Source organism: Hyperoodon ampullatus (assembly GCF_949752795.1).
Source record: "Hyperoodon ampullatus genome assembly, chromosome: 9".
NCBI classification, from domain to species: domain Eukaryota; kingdom Metazoa; phylum Chordata; class Mammalia; order Artiodactyla; family Ziphiidae; genus Hyperoodon; species Hyperoodon ampullatus.
The window spans coordinates 40,420,946-40,445,876 of NC_136922.1; the positions used below are offsets into that span (position 1 = coordinate 40,420,946).

General features: G+C 34.4%; 1 protein-coding gene across 1 annotated transcript in view; it reads left to right on the plus strand.

The window, feature by feature from the left end:
- Window positions 1-24,931, plus strand: part of AGMO (alkylglycerol monooxygenase) — a gene marked incomplete at both ends in the record, with an annotated part of 343,447 nt that overhangs the window by 11,768 nt on the left and 306,748 nt on the right. Inside the window, one exon of the mRNA XM_079711695.1 lies at window positions 386-537. Within this exon, the coding sequence (XP_079567821.1) occupies window positions 386-537 (152 nt within the window). The remainder of the gene's footprint in view (window positions 1-385; window positions 538-24,931) is intronic.

The following is a 24,931-nucleotide window of genomic DNA, read 5'->3' on the forward strand; positions in this document are numbered from 1 at the left end:
GCACCCTTCTTGTGTTCTTTACTAAGATTTAGAAATGACAGTCACAGAAAATAAGTCATAGTTTTGTCATTTTTATGTTATATGGTTTCCATGAAAAGTATTTTTAAGAGACATATAAAGGGAACTTCCTAAATTCCATGAAATAGGAGAATAGTTGGCATCCATGATGCCTATGAAACAAAAGGAAACATGTGAATCATTTTGACACCAAGGAAATTGAGCCTCTTCAAAGGTATGATAGAGCCGTAAGAAACCAAGAGAAGGGGGAAAGGATTTTATTTTTATGTATGAACATATTAATTTTTAAATATTATCTAAAATGTTTTAGCATAATTTTACATCTAAAATATAGTATAATCATTACTTATACATTTTATCTTTCCAGTTTGTTTTTCAGGAGCATTGAACTGACCAGTTACATTTATATCTGGGAGAACTACAGGCTCATCAGTTTGCCTTGGGATTCTCCATGGACTTGGTATTTAACTTTCTTGGGAGTTGACTTTGGTTACTACTGGTTTCATCGTATGGCTCATGGTAAGTTGCAAACCAAGACTTTTTTGATACTCAGCTTATGTTGAACTGTGTTTGCCACATAGTTGGTATTCAGTAAATATTTATTGAACAAGTGACTAAATGAATAACTTAGTTTATTTTACAGCATCTAAAGATTAATAATGAAAGTTCATTTTGTAATTTAAATGGAAACAATCTGAAGTCATTGTTGAAAAAAAGTGAGATTATAGAGGTACATTTTTCACACCTCTTGTATCTAATTTATTTTTAAAACCATTTAGAAAGTGCTGACTGTAGCATCACTTCACACCCCAATTATCAAGGGTCTTTCAAGAGAGCTTTGTAACAGCATGGAATCCTAGGTAACCTGCTGTCATATGTAAGCCTGATTCATGTTCTTGGCAGTATTGCCATATTTACAAATGAAAATGCAATCAGCTAGACATTAGCCATAATGAACTTTAGTGTGACCACAGCTTTGCAAAATTTCTCATCTGCTACAAAGCCTTCTTACGGTACTGGTTCACTGAACTTGCTTTTGGGGATTCTTGGCCACACCTTCCAAAGAAATGTTTTGTTATGGAATGGAAAATGGAAGAGCGTGGAGCTTTCTAAATCTCTCGTGGGATAAGCAGAAATCGGAGAATGATTGTAGAGCTAAGATGAACAAGTGGTCTCTAAGGAGGAATTAAGCATGCAAAATATTGCTGAAGGGAAACGGAGGAAAGTGCTAATTTGGAAAAACTACTGAAGAGCAGAACTCAGGATTTCAGTGGGTAGTTGGGTTGAGTGGGTGGGGAGGAAGGAAGGAAGAAGAAGAAACCTGGAATAATAATAAAAAATAAATGGGAGATGGAAAGAAGAGCTCTGAGATCAGGGTGAATAACTGAGCTATGTGTGTAGGAGTATGTGTGACCAAATATCCTTCCCAAGCAAGGATGAAGGAAATAGGAGTAGCATGGACAGCGTTATGCTTAAGGCAGTTAAACTTTAAACATGGCATTATTTTGTTAAGCACTTTAAACATGTACATTTAATGAAACTATAAAAAATGTTAATTCATTAAAAAATTTGGAGTGAACAGATAAACTAGAAAAAGTTATTTATTTTGTGTGTGATAACCTTTGTCTTTGAAAATAATAGGTCAGCTTCTTACATCATTTCCTTATATATAAATGTAAGAGGATACTCCCAAATTGAACATGATTAAGAATAAAATAGGGTTGATGTGGTAAACTTGGTATTTTATTTCAAAATAGTAGTTTTCTCCCTAAAATAAACCCATTGGCAATTTTCCTCACTTTCTAGGCAGCAAGTGGGTAATGCAGAAAGCATTTACATTGTATTACTTAATTTCAGGAACCTTCTAATATCACACTGTCCTGTACAGATGTGTTTGTTTGGAAAATCTGCAAATTTGCTTAATATTTGAAAGCCCATTATAACAGGAAACAAAGAACCAACAGAATATTACCAAATATAAAACTTTAAAAAATATGTTGATTGTAAGTGCTCTCAGGGAATAGCAATAAAGTAAAATAATATATTAAAAACATGGAATCAAGGCTATTTAAAGTATGCTTCCCATTAGAAAATTTTGAACCAAGTCCAGTAAATGCAGGCATTAAAAAAATCTGAAAACCTTCTGGAAAAACACTCACCACTTTCAGGCTATGAAGCTTACTCATAAGTTCAAAGACTTTTGACTTGTGATGGAAAGCTAGTTGGAAAAAAATGATATTTCACTGTGCAAATATATAACATAGTTATAGACTATATTCCCCACACTGTACATTTCATACCCATGGCTCATTTATTTGAATCTGGAATTTTGTACCTCTTAATCTCCTTCACCTAATTCTTTCCTCCCCACCACCCCCATCCCCTCTCAACTACCTGTTTGTTCTCTGTATCTATAACTCTGTTTCTGTTTTGTTATGTTTGTTTATTTGTTTTTTTAGATTTCTCATATAAGTGAAATAATACAGTATTTGCCTTTCTCTGTCTGACTTATTTCACTTAACATAATACCCCTCTAGGTCCATCCATGTTGTCACAAATTGCAAGATTTCATTCTTTTTTATGGCTGAGTAATATTCCATTATATATATATATATATATATATATATACACACATACATACACCACCTCTTCTTTATCCATTCATCTATGATGGGTGTTTAAGTTTCTTCCATTTCTTGGCTATTGTAAATTATGTTGCAATGAACATAGGGATGCATATATCTTTTCTAAGTACTGTTTTTGTTTTCTTGGGATAAGTACCCAGGTGTCGAATTGCTGGATTGTATGGTAGTTTTATTTTTAATTTTTTGAGGAATCTCCATGTTGTTTTCCATATTGTCTGTACCAATTTACATTCCCACCAACCGTGCACAAGGGTTCCTCTTTTTTCACATCTTAGATAATACTCCTTATTTGTTGTATTTTTGATAATAGGCATTCTGACTGGTATGAGATGATATCTCATTGTGGTTTTGATTTGCATTTTCCTAAGGATTACTGATGCTGAACATCTTTTCATGTCCCTGTTGAACATCTATATGTCTTCTCTGGAAAATGTTTATTACAATATTCTGCCAATTTTAAAATCAGGTTGCTTGTTTTTTTGATGTTGAGTTTCTATGAGTTCTTTGTATATTTTGGATATTAACACCTCATCAAATATATCATTTGTAAATATCTCTTCCATTCATTGGTGGCCTTTTCATTTTGTTGATAGTTTCTTCTGCTGTGCAAAAGCTTTTTAGTTTGGTGTAGTCCCATTTATTTATTTTTGTTTTTGTTTCCCTTGACTGAGGAGACACATTCAAAAAAATTTTTTTCTAAGACTGATGTCAAAGACAGTATTGCCTATGTTTTCTAGAATTTTTATGGTTTCAGGTCTTACATTTAAGTCTTTAATCCATTTGGAATTTATTTTTGTGCATGGTGTGTGAGAGTAGTTCAGTTTGATTCTTCTGCATATAGCTGTCCATTTTTCCCAGCACCATCTATTGAAAAGGCTATCTTTTCCCCATTGTATAATCTTGCCTCCTTTGTTGTAGACCAATTGCCCATATAAGTGTGGGTTCATTTCTGGGATCTCTATTCTCTTCCATTGATCTGTGTATCTCTTTATGTGCCAGTACCATACTGTTTAGATGACTGTACCTTTGTAGTGTAGTTTGAAATCATGGTGTGTGATACCTCCAGCTTTGTTCTTCTTTCTTAATATTGTTTTGGCTGTTCAGGGTTTTTTGTGTTTCCATACAAATTTGTCTCGTTTGTGCCAAATATTTTTGCTCAAAAGGAGAATTTGAAAAAGTTTCTGTTACTAAAGGCATATGATGCATTAGCAAGTGAGATCTATGAGCAAAGCCATTTTAGACCACAGAAGGCCAAATCAAGTGGAATCTATCCTCTTTCACTTATTAAACAGGTGTAATTGTGACTGAATTTAGTGTCATAATATTAAAATCTACAATAAAAGAGACTAAGCATGGTGAAGTACTAGGAAAATACTCTAAGTGAAAATTCCAGCAAGAATCATTAACTAACTTAGAGACTTCTTTCTATAATTATAATCTTTTCATTCATGCATCCACTCATTCATGCCTTAACTTTTACAACAAATATTTAATGACCATCTATCTTATATGAACCCTATATTAGGCATCAGAGGTAGCTTGGATAATAACATATCTGAACACCAGTTGTTCATTTTATTATGGGTAAAAGACATTAAAAATTAACTACAATAATGATAGGGGAAGTGCAAAGATGATTTTGGAGTGAATTCTTAAAATTCACAAAAGAAACTTTGTCCTTCGCATTGGCATTAGTTCTTAAATTTCCAAACTTCTGAATATGCTGATTAACCTTTCTCAAAGTGGTTATATAAAAACCAAATGGAATTATATTAAAAACTCATATTCCTTCAGACCCCAGGGAATATTCATTGGAGTGAGGTCTCACGGCATTCCTCACCTCAGTACCAAGACCCAGCTCTACCCAATAGCCTACAATCCCCAGTGTTGGAAGCCTCAGGCCAAACAACCAGTAAGACAGGAACACAATACCATTCATTAAAAAAAAAGAAAAAATTAGATGGCAAAAAAATATGTCACAGATGAAGGAACAAGGTAAAAACCTACAAGACCAAATAAATGAAGAGGAAATAGGCAATCTACCTGAAAAATAATTCAGAGTAATGATAGTGAAGATGATCCAGAATCTCAGAAATAGAATGGAGGCATGGGTTAAGAAAATACAAGAAATGTTTAACAAAGATCTAGAAGAACTAAAGAACAAACAAACAGAGATGAACAACATAATAACTGAAATGAAAAATACACTAGAAGGAATCAATAACAGAATAACTGAGGCAGAAGAATGAATAAGTGAGCTGGAAGACAAAAGGGAGGAAATAACTGCTGAGGAACAGAATAAAGAAAAATAGACTGAAAAGAATTGAATACAATCTCAGTGACCTCTGGGACAACACTAAACACACCAACATTTGAATTACAGGGGTCCCAGAAGAAGAAGAGAAAAAGAAAGGGTCTGAGAAAATATTTGAAGAGATTATCATGGAAAGCTTCCCTAACATGGGAAAAGAAATAGTCACCCAAGTCTAGGAAGCACAGAGAGTCCCATACAGGATAAACCCTAGGAAAAACACACCAAGACACATATTAATCAAACAAACAAAAATTAAATTCAAAGAAAAAAAATTAAAAACAGGGAGGGAAAAACAAAAAATAACATACAAAGGAGTCCCCATCGGGTATCTGCTGATTTTTCAGTGGAAACTCTGCAGGCCAGAAGGGAGTGGCAGGATATACTTAAAGTGATGAAAGAGAAAAACCTACAACCAAGATTACCCAGCAAGGATCTCATTCAAATTCGATGGAAAAGTCAAAAGTTTTTCAGGAAAGCAAAAGCTAAGAGAATTCAGCACCACCAAACCAGCTTTACAACAAATGCTAAAGAAACTTCCCTAAGCGGGAAACACAACAGAAGAAAAAGACGCACAAAACCAAACCAAAAACAATTAAGAAAATGGTAATAGGAACATACATATTGATAATAATGTTGAATGTAAATGGATTAAATGCCCCAACCAAAAGACACAGACTGGCTAAATGGATACAAAAATAAGACCCATATATATGCTGTCTACAAGAGACCCACTTGAGACCTAAGGACACATGCAGATTGAAAGTGAAGGGATGGAAAAAGATATTCCATGCCAATGGAAATCAAAAGGTAGCTGGAGTAGCAATTCTCATATCAGATAAAATAGACTTGAAAATAAAAACTGTTACAAGAGATAAGGAAGGACACTACATAATGATCAAAGGACCAATCCAAGAAGAAGCTATAACAATTATAAATGTTTATGCACCCAACATAGGAGCACTTCAATACATAAGGCAAATGCTAACAATCATGAAAGGAGAAATCGACAGTAACACAATAATAGTAGGGAACTTTAACACCCCACTTACACCAATGGACAGATTATCCAAGCAGAAGATAAATAAGGAAACACAAGCTTTAAATGGCACAATAGACCAGATAGATCTAATTGATATTTATAGAACATTCCACCTGAAAGTGACAGAATACACTTTCTTCTCAAGTGCACATGGAACATTCTCCAGGATAGATCACATCTTGGGTAACAAATCAAGCCTTGGAAAATTTAAGAAAATTGAAATCATATCAAGCATCTTTTCTGACCACAATGCTATGAGATTGGAAATCAATTACAGGAAAAAAACTGTAAAAAACACAAATACATGGAGGCTAAACAGTGCACTATTAAATAACCAAGAGAACACTGAAGAAATCAAAGAAGAAATAAAAAGATACGTAGAAACAAATAACAATGAAAACACGGTGACCCAAAACCTATGGGATGCAGCAAAAACAGTTCTAAGAGGGAAGTTTATAGCAATTCAATCTCACCTCAAAAACCAAGAAAAATCTGAAATAAACTATCTAACCCTACACCTAAAACAACTAGAGAAATAAGAACAAAGAAAACCCAAAGTCAGAAGAAGGAAAGAAATAATAAAGATCAGAGCAGAAATAAATGAAATGGAAATGAAGAAAACAATAGCAAAGATTAATAAAACTAAAAGTTTGTTCTTTGAGAAGTTAAACAAAATTGATAAACCCTTAGCCATATTCATCAAGAAAAAAATGGGAGAGGATGCAAATCAATAAAATTAGAAATGAAAAAGGAGCAATCACAACTGACACTGCAGAAATACAAAAGATTATAAGAGTACTACAAACAACTATATGCCAATAAAATGGACAACCACGAAGAAATGGACAGATTCTTGGAAAGTTACAATTTTCCAAGACTGAACCAGGAAGAATTAGAAAATATAAACAGACCTATCACAGGTAATGAAAGTGAAAGCATAATTAAAAATCTTCCAACAAGCAAAAGTCCAGGATGATGGCATCAGATGTGAATTCTATCATTTAGAGAAGAGCTAACACCCATCCCTCTCTAACTCTTCCAAAAATTGCAGAGGGAGAAACACTCCCAAATTCATTCTGCGAAGCCACCTTCACCCTGATACCAAAACCAGGAAAATATATCACAAAAAAAGAAAATTATAGACCAATATCACTGATGAACATAGATGCAAAAATCCTGAACAAAATACTAGGAAACGGAATCCAACAGCACATTAAAAGGATCATACACCATGATCAAATGGGATTTATCCCAGGGATGCAAGAATTCTTCAATTTATACAAATCAATCAATGTGATACACCACATTACCAAATTAAGGAATAAAAACCATATGATCATCTCAATAGGTGCAGAAAAAGCTTTTGACAAAATTCAACACCCACTTATGATAAAAACTCTCCAGAAAATGGGCATAGAGGGAACCTACCTCAACATAATAAAGGCTGTATATGAGAAACACACAGCAAGCATCATACTCAATGGTGAAAAACTAAAAGCACTTCCACTAACATCAGGAACAAGACAAGGATGTCCACTCTCACCACTCATATTCAACATAGTTTTGGAAGTCCTAGCCACAGCAATCAGAGTAGAAAAAGAAATAAAAGGAGTACAAATTGGAAAAGAAGAAGTAAAACTGTCACTGTTTGCCGATGACATGATACTATACATAGAAAATCCTAAAGATGCCACCAGAAAACTATTGGAACTAATCAATGAATTTGGTAAAGTTGCAGGTTACAAAATTAATACACAGAAATCTCTGGCATTCCTATACACCAACACGGAAAAATTAGAAAGAGAAATTAAAGAAACACTCCCATTTACCATTGCAATGAAAAGAATAAAATACCTAGGAATAAACTTGCCTAAGGAGGCAAAAGACTTGTCCTTACAAAACTATAAAACACTGATGAAAGAAGTCAATGATGACATAAACAGATGGAGAAATATACCATGTTCTTGGATTGGAAGAATCAACATTGTGAAAATGACTATACTACCCAAAGCAATCTACAGATTCATTGCAATCCCTATCAAACTACCAATGGCATTTATCACTGAACTAGAACAAAACATTTTACAATTTGTATGGAAACACAAAAGACCCCGAATAGCCAAAGCAATCTTGAGAAAGAAAAACAGAGTTGGAGGAATCATCCTCCACGACTTCAAACTATTACCACAAAGCTACAGTAATCAAGAGAGTATGGTACTGGCACAAAAACAGAAATATAGATCAATGGTACAAGATAGAATGCCCAGAGATAAACCCATGTACCCATGGGCACCTAATTTATGACAAAGGAGGCAAGAACATACAATGGAGAAAAGATAGCCTCTTCAATAAGTGGTGCTGGGAAAACTGGACAGCTACATGTAAAAGAAAGAAATTAGAACACAACCTAACACCATACACAAAAATAAACTCCAGATGGATTAAAGACTTAAATGTAAGACCAGACTATAAAACTCTTAAAGGAAAACACAGGAAAAACACTCTTTGACATAAACCATAGCAAGATCTTTTTTGACCCGCCTCCTAGAGTAATGGAAATAAAAACAAAAATATACAAATGGGACTTAATTAAAGTTAAAAGCTTTTGCACAGCAAAGGAAACCATAAACAAGACAAAAAGACAACCCTCAGAATGGGAGAAAATAGTTTCAAATGAAAATACAGACAAAGGATAATCTCCTAAATATACAAACAGCTCATGGAGCTCAATATCAAAAAAACAAACAATCCAGTTAAAAAATGGGCAGAAGACCTAAATAGACATTTCACCAAGGAAGACATACAGATGGCCAAGAGGCACAGGAAAAGCTGCTCAACATCACTCATTATTAGAGCAATGCAAATCAAAGCTACAATGAGGTATCACCTCACCCCAATCAGAATGGCCATTATCAAAAAATATAGAGGGCTTCCCTGGTGGCACGGTGGTTGAGAGTCCGCCTGCCGATGCAGGGGACACGGGTTCGTGCCCCGGTCCGGGAAGATCCCACATGCCGCGGAGCAGCTGGGCCCGTGAGCCATGGCCGCTGGGCCTGCACGTCCGGAGCCTGTGCCCTGCAACAGGAGAGGCCGCAGCAGTGAGAGGCCCGCAAACCGCAAAAAAAAAAAAAAAAAAAAAAAAAAATATATATATATATATATATATATAGAGAGAGAGAGAGAGAGAGAGAGAGAGAGAAACAATAAATGCTAGAAAGGGTGTGGTGAAAAGTTAACCCTACTGCACTGTTGGTGGGAATGTAAATTGATACAACCACTATGCAAAACAGTCTGGAGGTTCCTTATAAAACTAAAAATAGAACTACCATATGACCCAGCAATCGCACTGCTGGGCATATGCCCTGAGAAAACGATAATTCAAAAAGAGACATGTACCACAATGTTGATTGCAGCAGTATTTACAATAGCTAGGACATGGAAGCAACCTAAATGTCCATCAACAGATAAATGGATAAATAAGATGTGGCACATATATACAATGGAATATTACTCAGCCATAAAAAGAAACTAAATTTGTAGTGAGGTGGATGGACCTAGAGTCTGTCATACAGAGTGAAGTAAGTCAGAAAGAAAAAAACAAATACTGTGTGCTAAAACATATATGTGGAATCTAAAAAAAAGAAATTGGTACTGATGAACCTAGTTGCAGGGCAGGAATATACTGATAGACATAGAAATTGGACTTGAGGACATGGGATGGGAGGGTGAAGCTGGGGCGAAGTGAGAGTAGCATCGACATATACACACTACCGAATGTAAAATAGTTGGCTGGTGGGAAGCAGCAGCATAGCACAGGGAGATCGGCTCGGTGCTTTGCGATGACCTAGAAGGGTAGGAGAGGGAGGATGGGAGGGAGGCTCAAGAGGCAGGGGATATGGGGACATGTGTATGCACGTGGCTGATTCGGTTGGTTGTGCAATAGAAACTAACACAGTATTGTGAAGTAATTATACTCCAATAAAGATCTATTTAAAAAACCCCTCCTATTCCTGAAATGGTGATGCTAGTAATAGTATTAATATTGATACTAATAAGTAGACATCAACTATTATTGAAAGCCATTGGAGAAGCAACAAGTATAGTGGTAGAAAAACGTAGATTTTGAAGCCAGAATATTGGAAGACTCAATATTCTCAAGATGTCAATTCTTTCCAACTTGGTCCATATATTCAATTTATTCCCAATCAAAATCTTAGCAAGTTACTTTGTGGATATTGACAAATTGATTCTAAAGTTTATATGGAGAGGCAAAAGACTAGCCAATACAGAATATTGAAGGAGAAGAAAAGAATAGCCAACAAAATATTGACAAAGAACAAAGTTGGAAGACTGACACTACCCTACTTCAAGACTTATTATGAAGCTATAGTGGTCAAGAGAGTGTGGTACTGACAAAAGAAAGACAAATAGATCAGTGGAACAGATTAGAGACCCCCAGATAGATCCACATAATTATGGTCAACTGACCTTCAACAAAAGAGCAAAGGCAATGCAATGAAGCAGAGTCTTTTAAAAAAATAGTGCTGGAACAACTGGACATCTACATGTAAAAAAATGATTCTGAATACAGACCTAACAGCCCTTCACAAAAGTTAACTCAAAATGGACCACAGACCTAAATAGCAAACAAAACTATAAAACTCTTTGAAGGTAACATAGGAGTAAATCTGTAAGATTTTGGGTGTTGAGATGACTTTTCAGGTACAACAACAAAGGCATGATCCATGAAAAAATTGATAAGCTGGACTTCATTAAAATTAAAAACTTCTGCTCTGTGAAAGACAGTGTCAAGAGGGTGAGAAGATAAGCCAGATGGGAGAAAGTTTTTGCAAAATACACATCTGATAATGGACTGTTTTCTAAAATATACGAAGAACTATTATAGACAACTTCTGTAAGTAGATTATAAGGAATGATCCCTGGAGCTAAACTGCCTAGGGTCAGACCTTGGCTCTACTACTTACTGTGTACTATTAAGCAAGTTACGCCTCCTCTTATTTTTCCTTATTTGTAAGATGCAAATAACAATAGTGTAACCCACATAAGATCATTGTGAGATTTAAATGAATTGCAATTGAGAAAACACTTAGGGCAGAGACTGATACATAATTAAGTAAAAAAAATAAATATTAACTATTATGTTGTCAGGTCTCTTTGTTCATATGTTATATATAATAATATTATGAAAATTATCATCTTTTCCTTAAATGATACTTAAATATATTAGTTGTTAAAATAATTATCTTTCTCAAAATGCATAATTAAGTTTACTTATCCTCATACAAACTCAATTTTTTCTTATTGTTACCTGGAGATAATAATAATACTTTATGAAGGATCTTGTAAAGATGTCCTATATATTTGTATCATTGGGTATATGTAGAAATGTATTATATAATATATACTAAAGCTAGAGAATTCTGATTATATCAAACAGGTCATGTGGATTTTGATTTATCAATTTTAACAAAATCATCTCTGTGTTTAATAAGGTACATGTATTGGAAAATGAACATTTCAGGCCTCGCCACCAGGTCAGATATATAGACAATAGGGAACACTGAAAGACTGTGTTTTAGCATTCCACTCATACACACATGATATTAACAATCTTTTCCTAAATGAATAGTTGTCAACTATAATAATAAAATTACAGTATCCTTTGCTTTTAAAATTGTTTCTTTCCTCAAGTGAATGTCATATAATTTGAAAATTTTTTTGGTAGGTCAAACTTATTCATACTCTTTTTTCCTTCAAACATCATTGTTTTTACCTTGTTCTTTTGGAAGAAACAAAATCTATTAGAATTTATAAATTTTGTCTATATTTTAAAGTTTCTTTTGTTGCCTTCTCAGCTTAATTAAATATTAATTTGTCAAAAGTTTTTTTTCCTTAGAGATTGAAATCTCTTTTCCAGGACCTAGAAAATGACTTGAAAAAAATCACTAAAACAGATTTATTCTTTCTTCTCTTACACTAATAGGTAATTTGACTTTGTCCTTTTTCTTACAGTTTGAAGCCTCATATTTCTTAGAATGCTTTCCAAAATGTAATTTTGTGTTATGGGCATTTCTAAAGTATGTGTTTGATTTTTTTCCCCTCTCCAAATTCACACAAATCTTGATAATGCAAAAAAAAACCCACAACTGTAGGGTTTTGCAGTATGTAGTTGTGCTGCATCATTTTTTTAAAACAAATGTTCAGTGCCAGCTCTGTGCCTTCGAACTGTTTGAAGCACTGAAGGGGACACGTCCTCTAATGTGAAGTGCTTATACCATGAATTAAACAAACGGTACAGACAAGTCCCAGAAAAATGCACCAGATGTGCAGGTGGTAGTTAAATCAACAAGAAATTTTATTTCATTGTATTAGATTTCATTAGCAGTACTCCCTTTTTCTTTAGAAATTTTGAAATATAGTGGGAAGATACGTCATTATGCAGAATTTTAAGGGCTCCATCATGGTGATAATATTGCTTCAGGACAAAAAATAACTCAAAATTGAAGAATAGAGTGACCTGCACTTAAAGCGTAAAGCCACATGAGTCAGAAGTATTGATAGAAAGCAAAGAAAGCAAATGAGTTTGAGTAGAAGATATTTAGTGCAGGCAGTTACATATAAATCATATTTATAACAGTAATCTATAATTTAAAAAATTTACTAAAAAGAAACAGTGCAAGCAATCATATAATTTAAGAATAAAGCCAGATAATGGTTATATAGGCACATTGTTATCATCATAGCTTATTTTTTAGACTAGATAAAGATCAGTAGAAAACTGGGATATGAAAAAGGATAGATATAATTATTAATGTCAAGAAAAGAGGTTGATTACTATTTTATGAAAATGGAGATGAATAAGAATATTGCAATGTGAAGAAATACGTAGCCACAGTATAACATGAACTTCTTGGAAGGATGATACATATTTCCTTAGATCCCAAGTACCCACCATCTTTTTAGTGACTCTAAATGCATACTTCAGCATATACACAGATCAAAAACTTCAGCAGGGAGAACTAAAAGATATCACTCTGGTTTTGCCAAAAGTTTGTGAGTGAAGGGTAAGCACTGAACTTCACTAAAATTTAAATGTAAGTAGGATGTTCTACAGGTGGCAGGAATTCTTCTTGCCATTTTTAAATCCTATGGGACTCCAGAGTTTGAATCTTCTGCACTTGAATTAAGTATAGTAAACAAAAATATTTGTGAATATATTAAGGCCAGATAAGTACCAGACCTAATAGGACGAGAAGTCGTCGTATTAGGCATTGAAAACCTGTCACTTTATGAAATAATATTAATACTGCCTAACATTTACTGAGTTCTTTCTCAGTGTTTCTAAGTGCTTCTTATGCATTTTCATATTTAATTAAAACAGCCAGGTGATGACTTCTCTCACAGCACTTTGACAAAAGAGGAAACTAAAACAAATATTGTTTAAGTAACTTGCCCACCTCTCAGAGTTGACATGCCACAGCCTGAAAATTTTGATCGGGGGCCATTGATCTGAGTCTCTTGGCTTTGTTATTACTCTAGTCTCTTAATAAAATTAACTTTTAATTAAATAAAATATATACTAATATCACCATCTGTCGAATCTATTTATTTTAGATTGTTGTTAACATATATAAATCCTCAAATATTTGGTAGGAAAGAAAATTTAAATTTATTAATTTGGTTGTTAAAGTGTCAAAAAATTTATTGAAAATGAGAATTAAGCTCCAGTAGGATACAACGGGGCTTACCCTCTTTCTCTCCTCATACAATCAATATTATACTCATATTGCTGTCCTTTTAAGCCTAGAGCACAGTGTTTGTTAGCTGATTGACTTGTGTTGTGATCCTCTTTGTGGCTGCACGTTAGAATCACCTTGAAAGCTTTAAAAAACATATTCATACCTAGACTAGAAACGGAACCACTTAGATTAGAATCTCTGGGCAAGGAGCTTCGGCTTAGTTGTGTTTGTTGTTGTTGTTGCTGTTGTTGTTTTTAACATCTTTATTGGAGTGTAATTGCTTTACAATGGTGTGTTAGTTTCTGCTGTATAATAAAGTGAATCAGTTATACATATACATATATCCCCATATCTCCTCCCTCTTGCGTCTCCCTCCCACCCTCCCTATCCCACCCCTCTAGGTGGTCACAAAGCACTGAGCTGATCTCCCTGTGCTATGCAGCTGCTTCCCACTAGCTGTCTATTTTACATTTGGTAGTGTATATATGTCCATGCCACTCTCTAGCATTTTGCTCTTCACTTTTCATATTTGCATTTCTATTCTCTTACACTAAAAATCTTGACTTGAAATAATATTAATGTATTTAATTATTTGCTATGTCATATAGTACATGTTTTTTTCTTGATTAATTGAAAAGTATAAATTATGAAGTGTGAGATCCTTATCTTTTGAAAGTACAAATCTTCTTCATTGGTGCTCAAGCTCCCTCCTTTTTATATTCAAATTGTATTTCCTTTGCCTCCAAAAAAGTGCTTGTTTTATAACTGTGTGGACTGTCCATGTCTGTTCTTTCAGATGAAGGCTTTGTTCTTTACTCTATAGAAGCAAATGTTAATGGAGCATATGCCCCTCATCCTCCTGGGCTCCTTTCTCCAGAGCCAGAAGGAATTCAGACTGCTTATTTTTATACTTACTGATATCCTGGGGAAAAAGGTAAAGGAGAGTTTATAAAACCTGGACAAAAGAAGGATGTAACTTTTTCAGTTCTCCCAAGGGCTGAATCTCGGCTGAAATAACTGACAGTTTTGAGACATACAGAAGGAAATGATGAGTTAGGCTAAATGTCCAGATGTGTACACAACAGATGTATAAGGTTACATTTTAAGACAAGGAATGCAATACCTGTATTTTTAGAGAGGAAGTTGTAAAGAGTAAATACATAACAACTATTAACCATAGTCTGACTCTTCAAGATTTTAAAGTAGCAAATACTTTTTTCATCTCTACACTATTTAGCAGTGCTTAAAAAAAACTTTATATAAGTAAAACCATATCAGAAAGATCATAGATTGAATTGAATCAAATGGGGACTTAGAATATGATAATTCTTGCTTTATTATCTTTAATATGTGGTTGAACATTTTTGATGAATTTGTTTTTACCATGAAATAAAAGTAGACTGTTTTTTTAAACCTTTACTCCTCTGTACCTACAAATTTCTTGCTCTTCTTTCTTAGACAGTACTAAACGTCCTCAAAAACACCTTGCAAATATTCTGAGTTACCACAGCCTAGGGCAAACTGTTAAAGAAAAGTAGCGAAATTACTTTGTTGCTTCTAAATCCTACAGAACAATGCCATCCTTTAGCAGTATATTTCTTAATTCTGTCTTACGAACTAGTATGAATAATATCTTAAAATATATAGTATGAAAAATGTAGTATTTTCTACCTGAGAAAGCTATTGTTCCTGTGTAGGATAGATACTGCCCTCATTCAAATATTCATTTATATATAGCAAAATATTCTTTTTGTTCTACATGGTTACCGTGCCTTGCATGCTTCTTAGAAGCCAAAACATACATCCATGGGAATGATGACAAAGCACATCCTAATTCGGGAATTTTAAAGGGCTCTGGGATTTGAAGTTGACACTTCTTTGGCTGAGTTCCAACAAACAACTAGGGAGAAGAAAGAAGCCATTTGGGTTCCGTGTGTCCCTAAATCTCATGTAGTTTTGGAGAGAACAGTGATGTCTAAAGTAAAAGTGCGATAACTTGCTCAGATAATAGGAAGTTGCTTCGAAGTGAAATAGGTGACCTTTAATAATGAGAAATTTGTTAGTGGAAATTCACTAGAGAGTTGGGCCGGGGTGAAATCTTGTAGTCGTCTCAGGAGCATAAGCAGACAGAAAGTGATTCCTCACATGGGAAGAGAAATTTTAAAAGTCACAGCACTTCCTTTTCATCCTTTGTAAATGCACCCACGGGAGGAGCTACCTCTCTGGGGTTTAACTTCCTCCTGTTGTAGACAGCTGGTGGGAGGAAGAGAGGGGGAAACCACAGAAAGAGGAGTTCAACCCTGGTTAAGGTGTTCAAGCATCACAGAGCTCATCAGTGTCTTCCCTCTCCCAGAACAGCCTCCCAGTGCTAACAGGGATGTTGCTTCCCTCCTTCCCTTATTTGTGTTTGAGTGCAGAGGTGGAGGGGTGGGAAGCAAGCTGCCAAAATGTTGACCTATCTCTGGAAAAGTGTCCACACTTTAATGAATACCTCTAAAGGCCATAAGAGAGAGGTGTTGGATAGAAGGGTTAATTTGGTTATTCTCATGAAATGTACCACTAAAACGGTTTCTTTTCTTCCCTCACTGACATTAAGAAGTAATGCATATGACAATTCTTTTATCAAGATGTAAAAGCATTTCATATACTCTTCTAAGACATTCATTTACTTCCTTTCTTAGTTTTCAGATGCCCTTCATTGTCAGACAATTTCATACAGAGAATAAGAGGAGAGGTTATTTATGTATTTATTTTTTAATTGAAGTATAGTTGATTTACAATGCTGTGTTAGTTTCTGGTGTACAGCAAAGTGATTCAGTTATACATATGTGTGCTCATATATATATTCTTTTCCATTATGGTTTTTTATAAGATATTGAATATAGTTCCCTGTGCTATGCAGTAGGACCTTGTTTATCTATTTTATATATAGTAGTTTCTATCTGCTAATCCCAAACTCCTAATTGATCCCTCCCCACTCTCTTTCTCCTTTGGTAACCATAAATTTGTTTTCTATGCCTGTGAGTCTGTTTCTGTTTTGTAAATAAGTTCATTTGTATCATTTTTTTTAGATTCCAAATGTAAGTGATTTCATATGATATTTGTATTTCTTGTGTGACTTACTTTACTTATTATGATAATTTCTAGGTCTGTCCATGTTGCTACAAATGGCATTATTTCATTTTTTTTAATGGCTGAGTAATATTCCATTGTATCAAGATACCACATCTTTTTTATCCATTCATCTGTCAATGGACATTTAGGTTGCTTCCATGTCTTGGCTATTGTAAATAGTGCTGCTATGAGCACTGGGGTGCAGGTATCTCTTTGAATTAGAGTTCTCTCCAGATATATGCCCAAGAGTGGGATTGCTGTATCATATGATAGCTCTGTTTTAGTTAAGGAACCTCCATACTGTTCTCCATGGTGGCTGCACCAATTTACATTCCCACAAACAGCGTAGGAGGGTTCCCTTTTCTCCACATCCCCTCCAGCATTTATTATTTGTAGACTTTTTCATGATGGCCATTCTGAGTGGTGTGAGATGATACCTCATCGTAGTCTTGATTTGCATTTCTCTAATAATTAGCAACGCTGATCATCTTTTCATATGAAGAGGATAGGTTTTAAAGTCAGATTGACCTGATTTCAAATTCTGACTCCATCATCTATTAATTACTGTGACCTGGTACAAATTACTCAATTTTTCTGAGTCTCAATTTATTTTTTTGTAAAATGGGCATTAATATTATACACCTCTCAAAGTGCTTTGAGGCTAAATGAAATAATTATGTGTTTGATGGCTGGCACACAGTACATACCTTATCCATGATACTTCTTGTAATTACTATATGGTAAGTATGTGATGACTATTTCAGGAATTCCAGAATTCCAGACTGTAAAAGATAGTGCTAATTGACTGTAGTGCTTTGTCTCACTGATGCCATACAGTCTCAGAATCTTTTTTAGCAGAGTGCTCTAAACAACTACTTCTAAGTATGAAACTTACATTCCATCACTTTCTGGGAATGGAATGTGGGAAGATCAGAGCAGGAATCTTGTCTTACTCATCTTAGAAAATTCAATATCAATTACTAATTGGTATATTCTACATGTTTATAAATGCCTTCTGAATTAATATTCTAGATGAGTACTAGTCATTGTACTACTTTGCATTTACACTTTATCTTTTTTAAAAATTAAAATAATACCTTCCGTTACGTCTTTTAGTCTTAAATTGCTTCAAGAGAAGTGGGGTAAGTAGGTTTAGTGAGCCAGGAATTTATGAGTTCCATTTTGGACATGTTGAAATTGGGGTATCTGTTAGACTCTCAAGTGGAAATGTCAAGGAAGAAGTTTTATGTAAGACTGGTGTTCAGGGAGGAGGTCCAGGCTGGAAATATAAATGCGCACATTGTTAACATGCTGATGGTGTTTAAAACTATGGGAGAGATTGAGGTCTGAAGGAGTAAATCTAGAAAGGGAAGATGCTCAAAAGCTGATCCCTGTGATGTTCCATTATTTGTGTTTGGCATGCAAGGGGGAACCAGCAAATTAGACTGGGAAGGCAGCAGAAAAGTCACAGAAGAAATCGAAGAAAGTATGTATATCAAGGAGAAGGTCATGATGAACTATATCAAGTAGTGCTGAGAGGTTCCTGATTTAGGAATAGTAGGCCAGGTTGCTGGGACTAACTTCCTCTCTGAGGGCAACTAAAACTGCTGGATGAAATATAAAAACTGTCTTAACAGCTTCAGAGACATGTCCAAATAGTGAGGAATCACCAGGTCACATACTGAAGACAGCAAGGACACCAAAATTAAGGTAGCACTCCAATCCACTTTTATTGTGTGGGCTTCTGTTAGTTTTCTTTTCCTGAAGAAACAGCTGTTAAAATGAATGGTGATTTTTGTTGTCTTTGGGAACAAGGGGGTAGAGACCCCAAAGATGGGGACTCTATCAATTAAGCTGAGACCTCAAGACGTAAGGGTCGAACAGACATAAACCCACCCATTCACTTACACTCCCACTAGAGTGTGGGAGAAATTGTCTGGTTGCTGGGAAAATAGAGGAAATAAAGAAAGATAAAAACAAAACTGATCCCTAAGAGTTTGTAAATCAAACACCAGCCCAAACATAATTATAGTCAAAATGTGCACTGCCAGGTTTATACAAGACATTTCAGGCCATGAATGTAGTTTAAAGTGGTGCTCCAGCTACCTGCCAACTAAAGCAAATGGCTCTGGAGAAATAGTGATGCTTATCTATGCCTCAATTATTTTTTCAACTTTTCAACAGCAATGACCAGCACATATCACAGAAAATCAGGCACACAAGGAAACAAGCAATTATATTTGACAACCAGCAAAAACAACAGACAAATGGAACTCACTTGCAGAGATTTCATACACCAGTAGTATCAGATGCAGATTTTAGCAAGTACACTTATTATGTTTAAAGACATTTTTTAAACCTTGCAAATAAATAGACATATTAGGAAAACAATTTTAAGTGGCATTGCAAATTTGCAAAAATAAATAGAATTTCTAGAAATGAAAAATACAAATTTGAAATTAAAAACTGTGTGCTCAGATTTGATAACAGAATGTATGAAGCAGAAGAGAATATTTTTCAGTTGTAGAGCAAAAGAAACTATAAAGAATGTAGCCTAGAGAAAAAAAAAGGGGTGAAAACCGTGGAAGAAAGGATATAAAAAAGAATAGAGTGAAGTCTTACGTACGTTGAAGAGGACCATTGTTCTAAAACTTCATAGTTCCTGGAGCTAATCCTAACATTACTTCAAAAATTTTCTAAATAAATGAAAATGTTATTGAAATGGAAAAAAGCCTTAGAAAATATTGTCTGAAGACACTGACCTATAAATTACTGACCCCGAATAATCAATTTTCTTAAATGTGTAGGCAAAACTCTCATTTACATATTTCTCAGTTGAAAAAGAAATATCAAATTTCATCATAAGTGAATTATAATGAGAGAAATCAATGTTATTTGCTGAAGTTATTTTTAAAGACAATACAATAGATTAGTAAATTCAAAAAGCATTAAATGTGTGATTCTGCATGTGCAACGTTTAGATGAATGATGATGCATGCTGCATCAAAATAAGTTCTATTTAATTTATTTAAATTATTTTGTCTGTTTTCTTAATCAGTAGTATCTAACTATTTACCCTTAAGTAAGCTACTTATTGTTTCAAAACCTCCCTTCCCTTAAAGAAAAATTAAAAATAATAAAACTCTCCCCTTTTGATTAGATTGTTATAGGACTCATTTGAGGTGATTTGTGTCAGACTGTTAAGGGCTACCCAATTCTAAGAAGTGGTTACAAGCAGAGCTTCTGAAGCTCCCATAGAAACACGGTTATTCTGTTAATTTTTAGCATGATTGATGGTTTCTTTTTGTTATTCATCCATGTTCTCAAAAGAAGCTAAATTATCTAGAAGGTATTTTCTAGATCTAATTACATTTACCTGAACGGAATGTGTTAAGATATATCTCTACGTTAAATTTTCACACATTATTTACATGACAGAAAAAAATAGAAATATGCCAAAAATATGGCTAAATTTTATTTGCTCTCATTATAAAAACACACTTTTCTACACTCAGTCAAGGTTAGTATGGGTGAGGGGTGAAAAGGGAAAAGAATGTGTTGTTGGGCTTGATGTGCACAGGCCGTGTCTTGTGTTGGCATTCTTGTTGGTGGGCTCTCCTTGGCATTTGTATCTCTTCCCTTGTGGAGCGGGTTGAGTTGTCATGTTACCATATTCTTTTTTTCTTTTTAACATCTTTATTGGAGTATAATTGCTTTACAGTGGTGAGTTAGCTTCTGCTTTATAACAAAGTGAATCAGTTATACATATACATATATCCCCATATCTCCCCCCTCTTGTGTCTCCCTCCCACCCTCCCTATCCCACCCCTCTAGGTGGTCACAAAGCACCGAGCTGATCTCCCTGTGCTATGCGGATGCTTTCCACTAGCTAGCTATTTTACACTTGGTAGTGTATATATGTCCATGCTACTTCCTCACTTCATCCCAGCTTACCCTTCCCCCTCCCCGTGTCTTCAAGTCCATTCTCTACGTCTGCGTCTTTATTCCTGTCCCGCCCCTTGATTTTTCAGAACCACTTTTTTTTAGATTCCATATATATGTGTTAGCATACGGTATTTGTTTTTCTCTTTCTGACTTACTTCACAGTTAGTATGACGGTCTCTAGGGCCATCCACCTCACCACAGATAACTCAATTTTGTTTCTTTTTATGGCTGAGTAATATTCCATTGTATATATGTGCCACATCTTATTTATCCATTCATCTGTCGATGGACACTTAGGTTGCTTCCATGTCCCGGCTATTGTAAATAGAACTGCACTGAACATTGTGGTACATGACTCTTTTTGAATTATGGTTTTCTCAGGGTACATGCCCAGTAGTGGGATTGCTGGGTGGTATGGTAGTTCTATTTTTAGTTTAACACAGACCTGTAGGTAATGAATTCTCCTAACTTTTGTTTGTTTGAAAATGCCTCTATTTCATTCCCATTTAAATTTTTATTAGGGTGAATTTTTAACACAGACAAAAATAGGTACCTAGCACTCATCATCCACCCAACAGGCATCACCCCATGGCAGTCCTACTGCTTTCACACCCATATCCATCCAAATTAGTGTTGGAGCAAGATATTGTATCAGTGCATTCATTTGATCTGTTAATGATTTAGTTTAATATCTAAAGAATAAGCCATTTTCCCTTCTTTTATATATTTACCTGACCAATGTCACATGTAAAAATGGTTAAAAAGAATTGCTTCATATCATGTGCTCTCCATTCAAAGTTCCAATTTCTCATTGTCTCATGAATATCATAACATTTTTGAGCTTAGTTTTTTCATAAGGATAGCAATAAAGTCCTTACATTGCAATGGTTGCTTTATTGGTTAAATCTCTTTTAATTATAAATTCCACTTCTCTCACCTTTTTTCCCCCTTGTAATTTATTTGTTAAAGGAATTGTGTCTCTTTTTCTGGGTTTTGCTGATTGCATCCCTGTGGTATATAGCTTAACATATTCCTCTGTCCTCTGTAATTCCTCTGAATTATTGGTAGAATCTAGAGGCTGGGTAAGATTAAAGTTTGATTTGGGGGCACAAGGTCACTTTATAAGTGATATTATTTTCTTTTGTCAGGAGGAGCATACTGTTGTGTTTTCTCTCTTTTTGTGAGGTTAGCACTCAGTATCTTAAGACTAGTCCTTTTATCAATGTCTCTGCATTCATTATGGTTTTCTGAAGTTTGTTCTTCAGTAGATTCCTCTGGGAACAATATTTCTTGACTTTTTGTTTGTTGATAACAGTTTTTCCTTGGCGTTAATACTTGGAAGTTAGTTTAGCTGCTTATAAAATCCTTGGCTCACATTTTCTTTCCTTGAGTATCTTAAATGTGTTATTCCTTTTCTTTTTATTTCTTTTTTTAGAAATAAAAAAAATGTTTTTAATAAACTTGACAGAAATTTGATTTCCTTTCCTTTTTCAGTGACCCAGTCTAATCTCTGGAATATGAGACCATGATCCTTTTACTCATTTTATGGAAACTTAGTTTTCCTTAACTTCAGGAGAAAGGGCGTGCTATTATAGCTCTCTCAACCTCACAGCACTAGAGCTCTCTCTTTCGTTGTTTTTTATGAAATGTCAATATATATGTGTTTCATATATATTATGTACTTTATATAATATGTTTTTATTATATATATATGTGTATGTATATACACACACACAATATCACCTTATACTTTCTGAGATCTGGCTCTATTTTTTTCTCCTGCTTTTACTTGAGTTTCCTGTTTCCTATGCTCTGTAGCAGTTTCTACATCTACAGTGGTCTTAAAATTAATGTGCAGACAAAGGAGACAGTTTCAGGTATAATATTAGTGCCAAATATTATTTGAGAAACTTTTCTTTATTTTTATTTTTGTTCCACAAACAAAGTTACAGGAAGTTCAAAACAAAAGCAGGCAGACACACTATTGAGCTTACTTGTTTTCATAAAGATGGCAATAAACTCCTTACATTGCAATGGTTGCTTTATTGGTTAAATCTTTTAATTATAAATTCCACTTCTATCTCCTGTTCTTTCCCCCTTGTAATTTATTCGTTAAAGGAATTGTGTCTCTTTTTCCCATACGAATACTCTTGATAAATAACTACTACATTGTAGTTATCTGTCAGTGCTCAGAGAGTAATGCAGATGCCTGGAATAAAGACAAATGGCCACAGAGGACAGCAGGGTCATAAAATGGTATCATAGAAGGCAAGTGTAGCACAGGTTCCAAGCACAGACTCTGGAATCTGATGCCTGGTGTTTGAATCTCAGCTCTATCACTTAGAATTTTTGCAACTTGGGCAAGTTTCTTAACCTCTTTATGTCTCAGTTTCCTCATTTGTAAAAAGAAAGTAACAGTACCTACCTTTATATCATTTATGTGCAATTCCTGGCATATAGTAAATGCTCAATTACTGAAACTTCACTTGGTTCATCTTTAGAGGCTTGGAGAAAAATTCAAGTTACTGAGCTCAAAGTGTCTTTCCAAGTAAATTTAGTAATTTGACTTTACTTTTGAATTTAATTAAAATCAGACAAATCATAGTTCAAATGAAAATGAATATTCCTTCTAGGTAGCTTTGATCTTTATGAGATTAAAATTGTATTTTCCTGACCTTCTCTAAATTTGCCATTGTGGTAGTTTAGACTTTGGCAACTTGCCAAGTATGTAGGTGGACACTTCATTTTAAAATACTGAATTTTGTATCATGCTGAAGCTATTAAGCTTTAAAGTCATCAGACTACTCATCTGATAGTCATTTTTGTTTTACTTTTCTTCTTTAAAAAAGAAATAAAGAGTATATTTGAACTTCTTAGACTCTCTCTGTTATTAATAATGTAAACAAGAAAAATATTTCCAAAAATTGTAAAGAGGTGGGAATTATCCAGAATATTTTAAAATTTCAACTACATGGAGATTTAATATAAGTTGATTTTTATAGAAGTAGTTGTATTTATTATGCTCATATCAACTCCTCTTTGTCTCCAGGAATAAAAATTCAAGACCTCTTGCAACTCTTTAAAACAAGTAGATGCTCAATGCCTGTTTTTGTTTATTTTAGTAACATAAGAAACTAATTGGAAGGAAGAGTGACATAGTCTTGGTTTCATTTGGATTATATGGAAATAACATCTGCCTACTTGGTTGAAGTGGCAGAAAGTAGTTTTAGCTGTAGATTTGAGTTAGCACAGATATCTATAAATTCTGCTAAATTATTGACTATCTTTCAACCAGACGGATGCATGTTAGCTTTATATTATCTTCTATGAATACCAGGTCTGTGCCTCACTCTAGCTTGATTGCATGGTCCATCATCTATACTGCTCATAAATCCTGATGACCTTGAGAAGAACAAAAAGAAAAGCAAACAGCATTTTCTCCTGTTATTTTTAATAGACACTATCTTATTTTAAGTAGAATGAAAAGATTCCATTCATTTGTATTTTCATTATTACAAAAAAATAGGTAGCAACTTAGCAGTAGGAGATTTGATGTGAAGCATGGATAAACCCAGAGCTATAGGTCTGTGCCCACTGGAGAGCATACTTGGGGAACTGGATTAATGCCTCTTACAGTAATCATGAAATTAGCATTGACATTATAAACTTGAGGACTTGGAGCACATAATAATCCTAGAAAAACACATTAGGGAAGAAGGAGAAATGCTTACTAATAATTCTAAAAACAATAATCTTTTTTTCTTTAAAAAAGAGATGAATATTGAACTGAGTGTTTTACATTTTTTTGAGGCAATATTAGAAAATAATTCCTGGTTGGGGACTTTTTTCTGGGACCTATGACTGGATGTTTTCACTTAACCTTTTTTTTTTTTTTTAATTTTAGCTAGAAAAGGAAAAATCTTTCTTACCAGAATTTTTAAAATCCTGTCTAAGTAATAAACTTGTATTCAAGCATGTAGTTGTTAGAAAGTACTGTTATCTATTTAAAACTTACGGAAACACTTAATTTTTAAGGCAGCATTAACTAGGGTTGAATTATGGAGCAATTCCTCCGGAAGTTCATGTCAGAGGAATG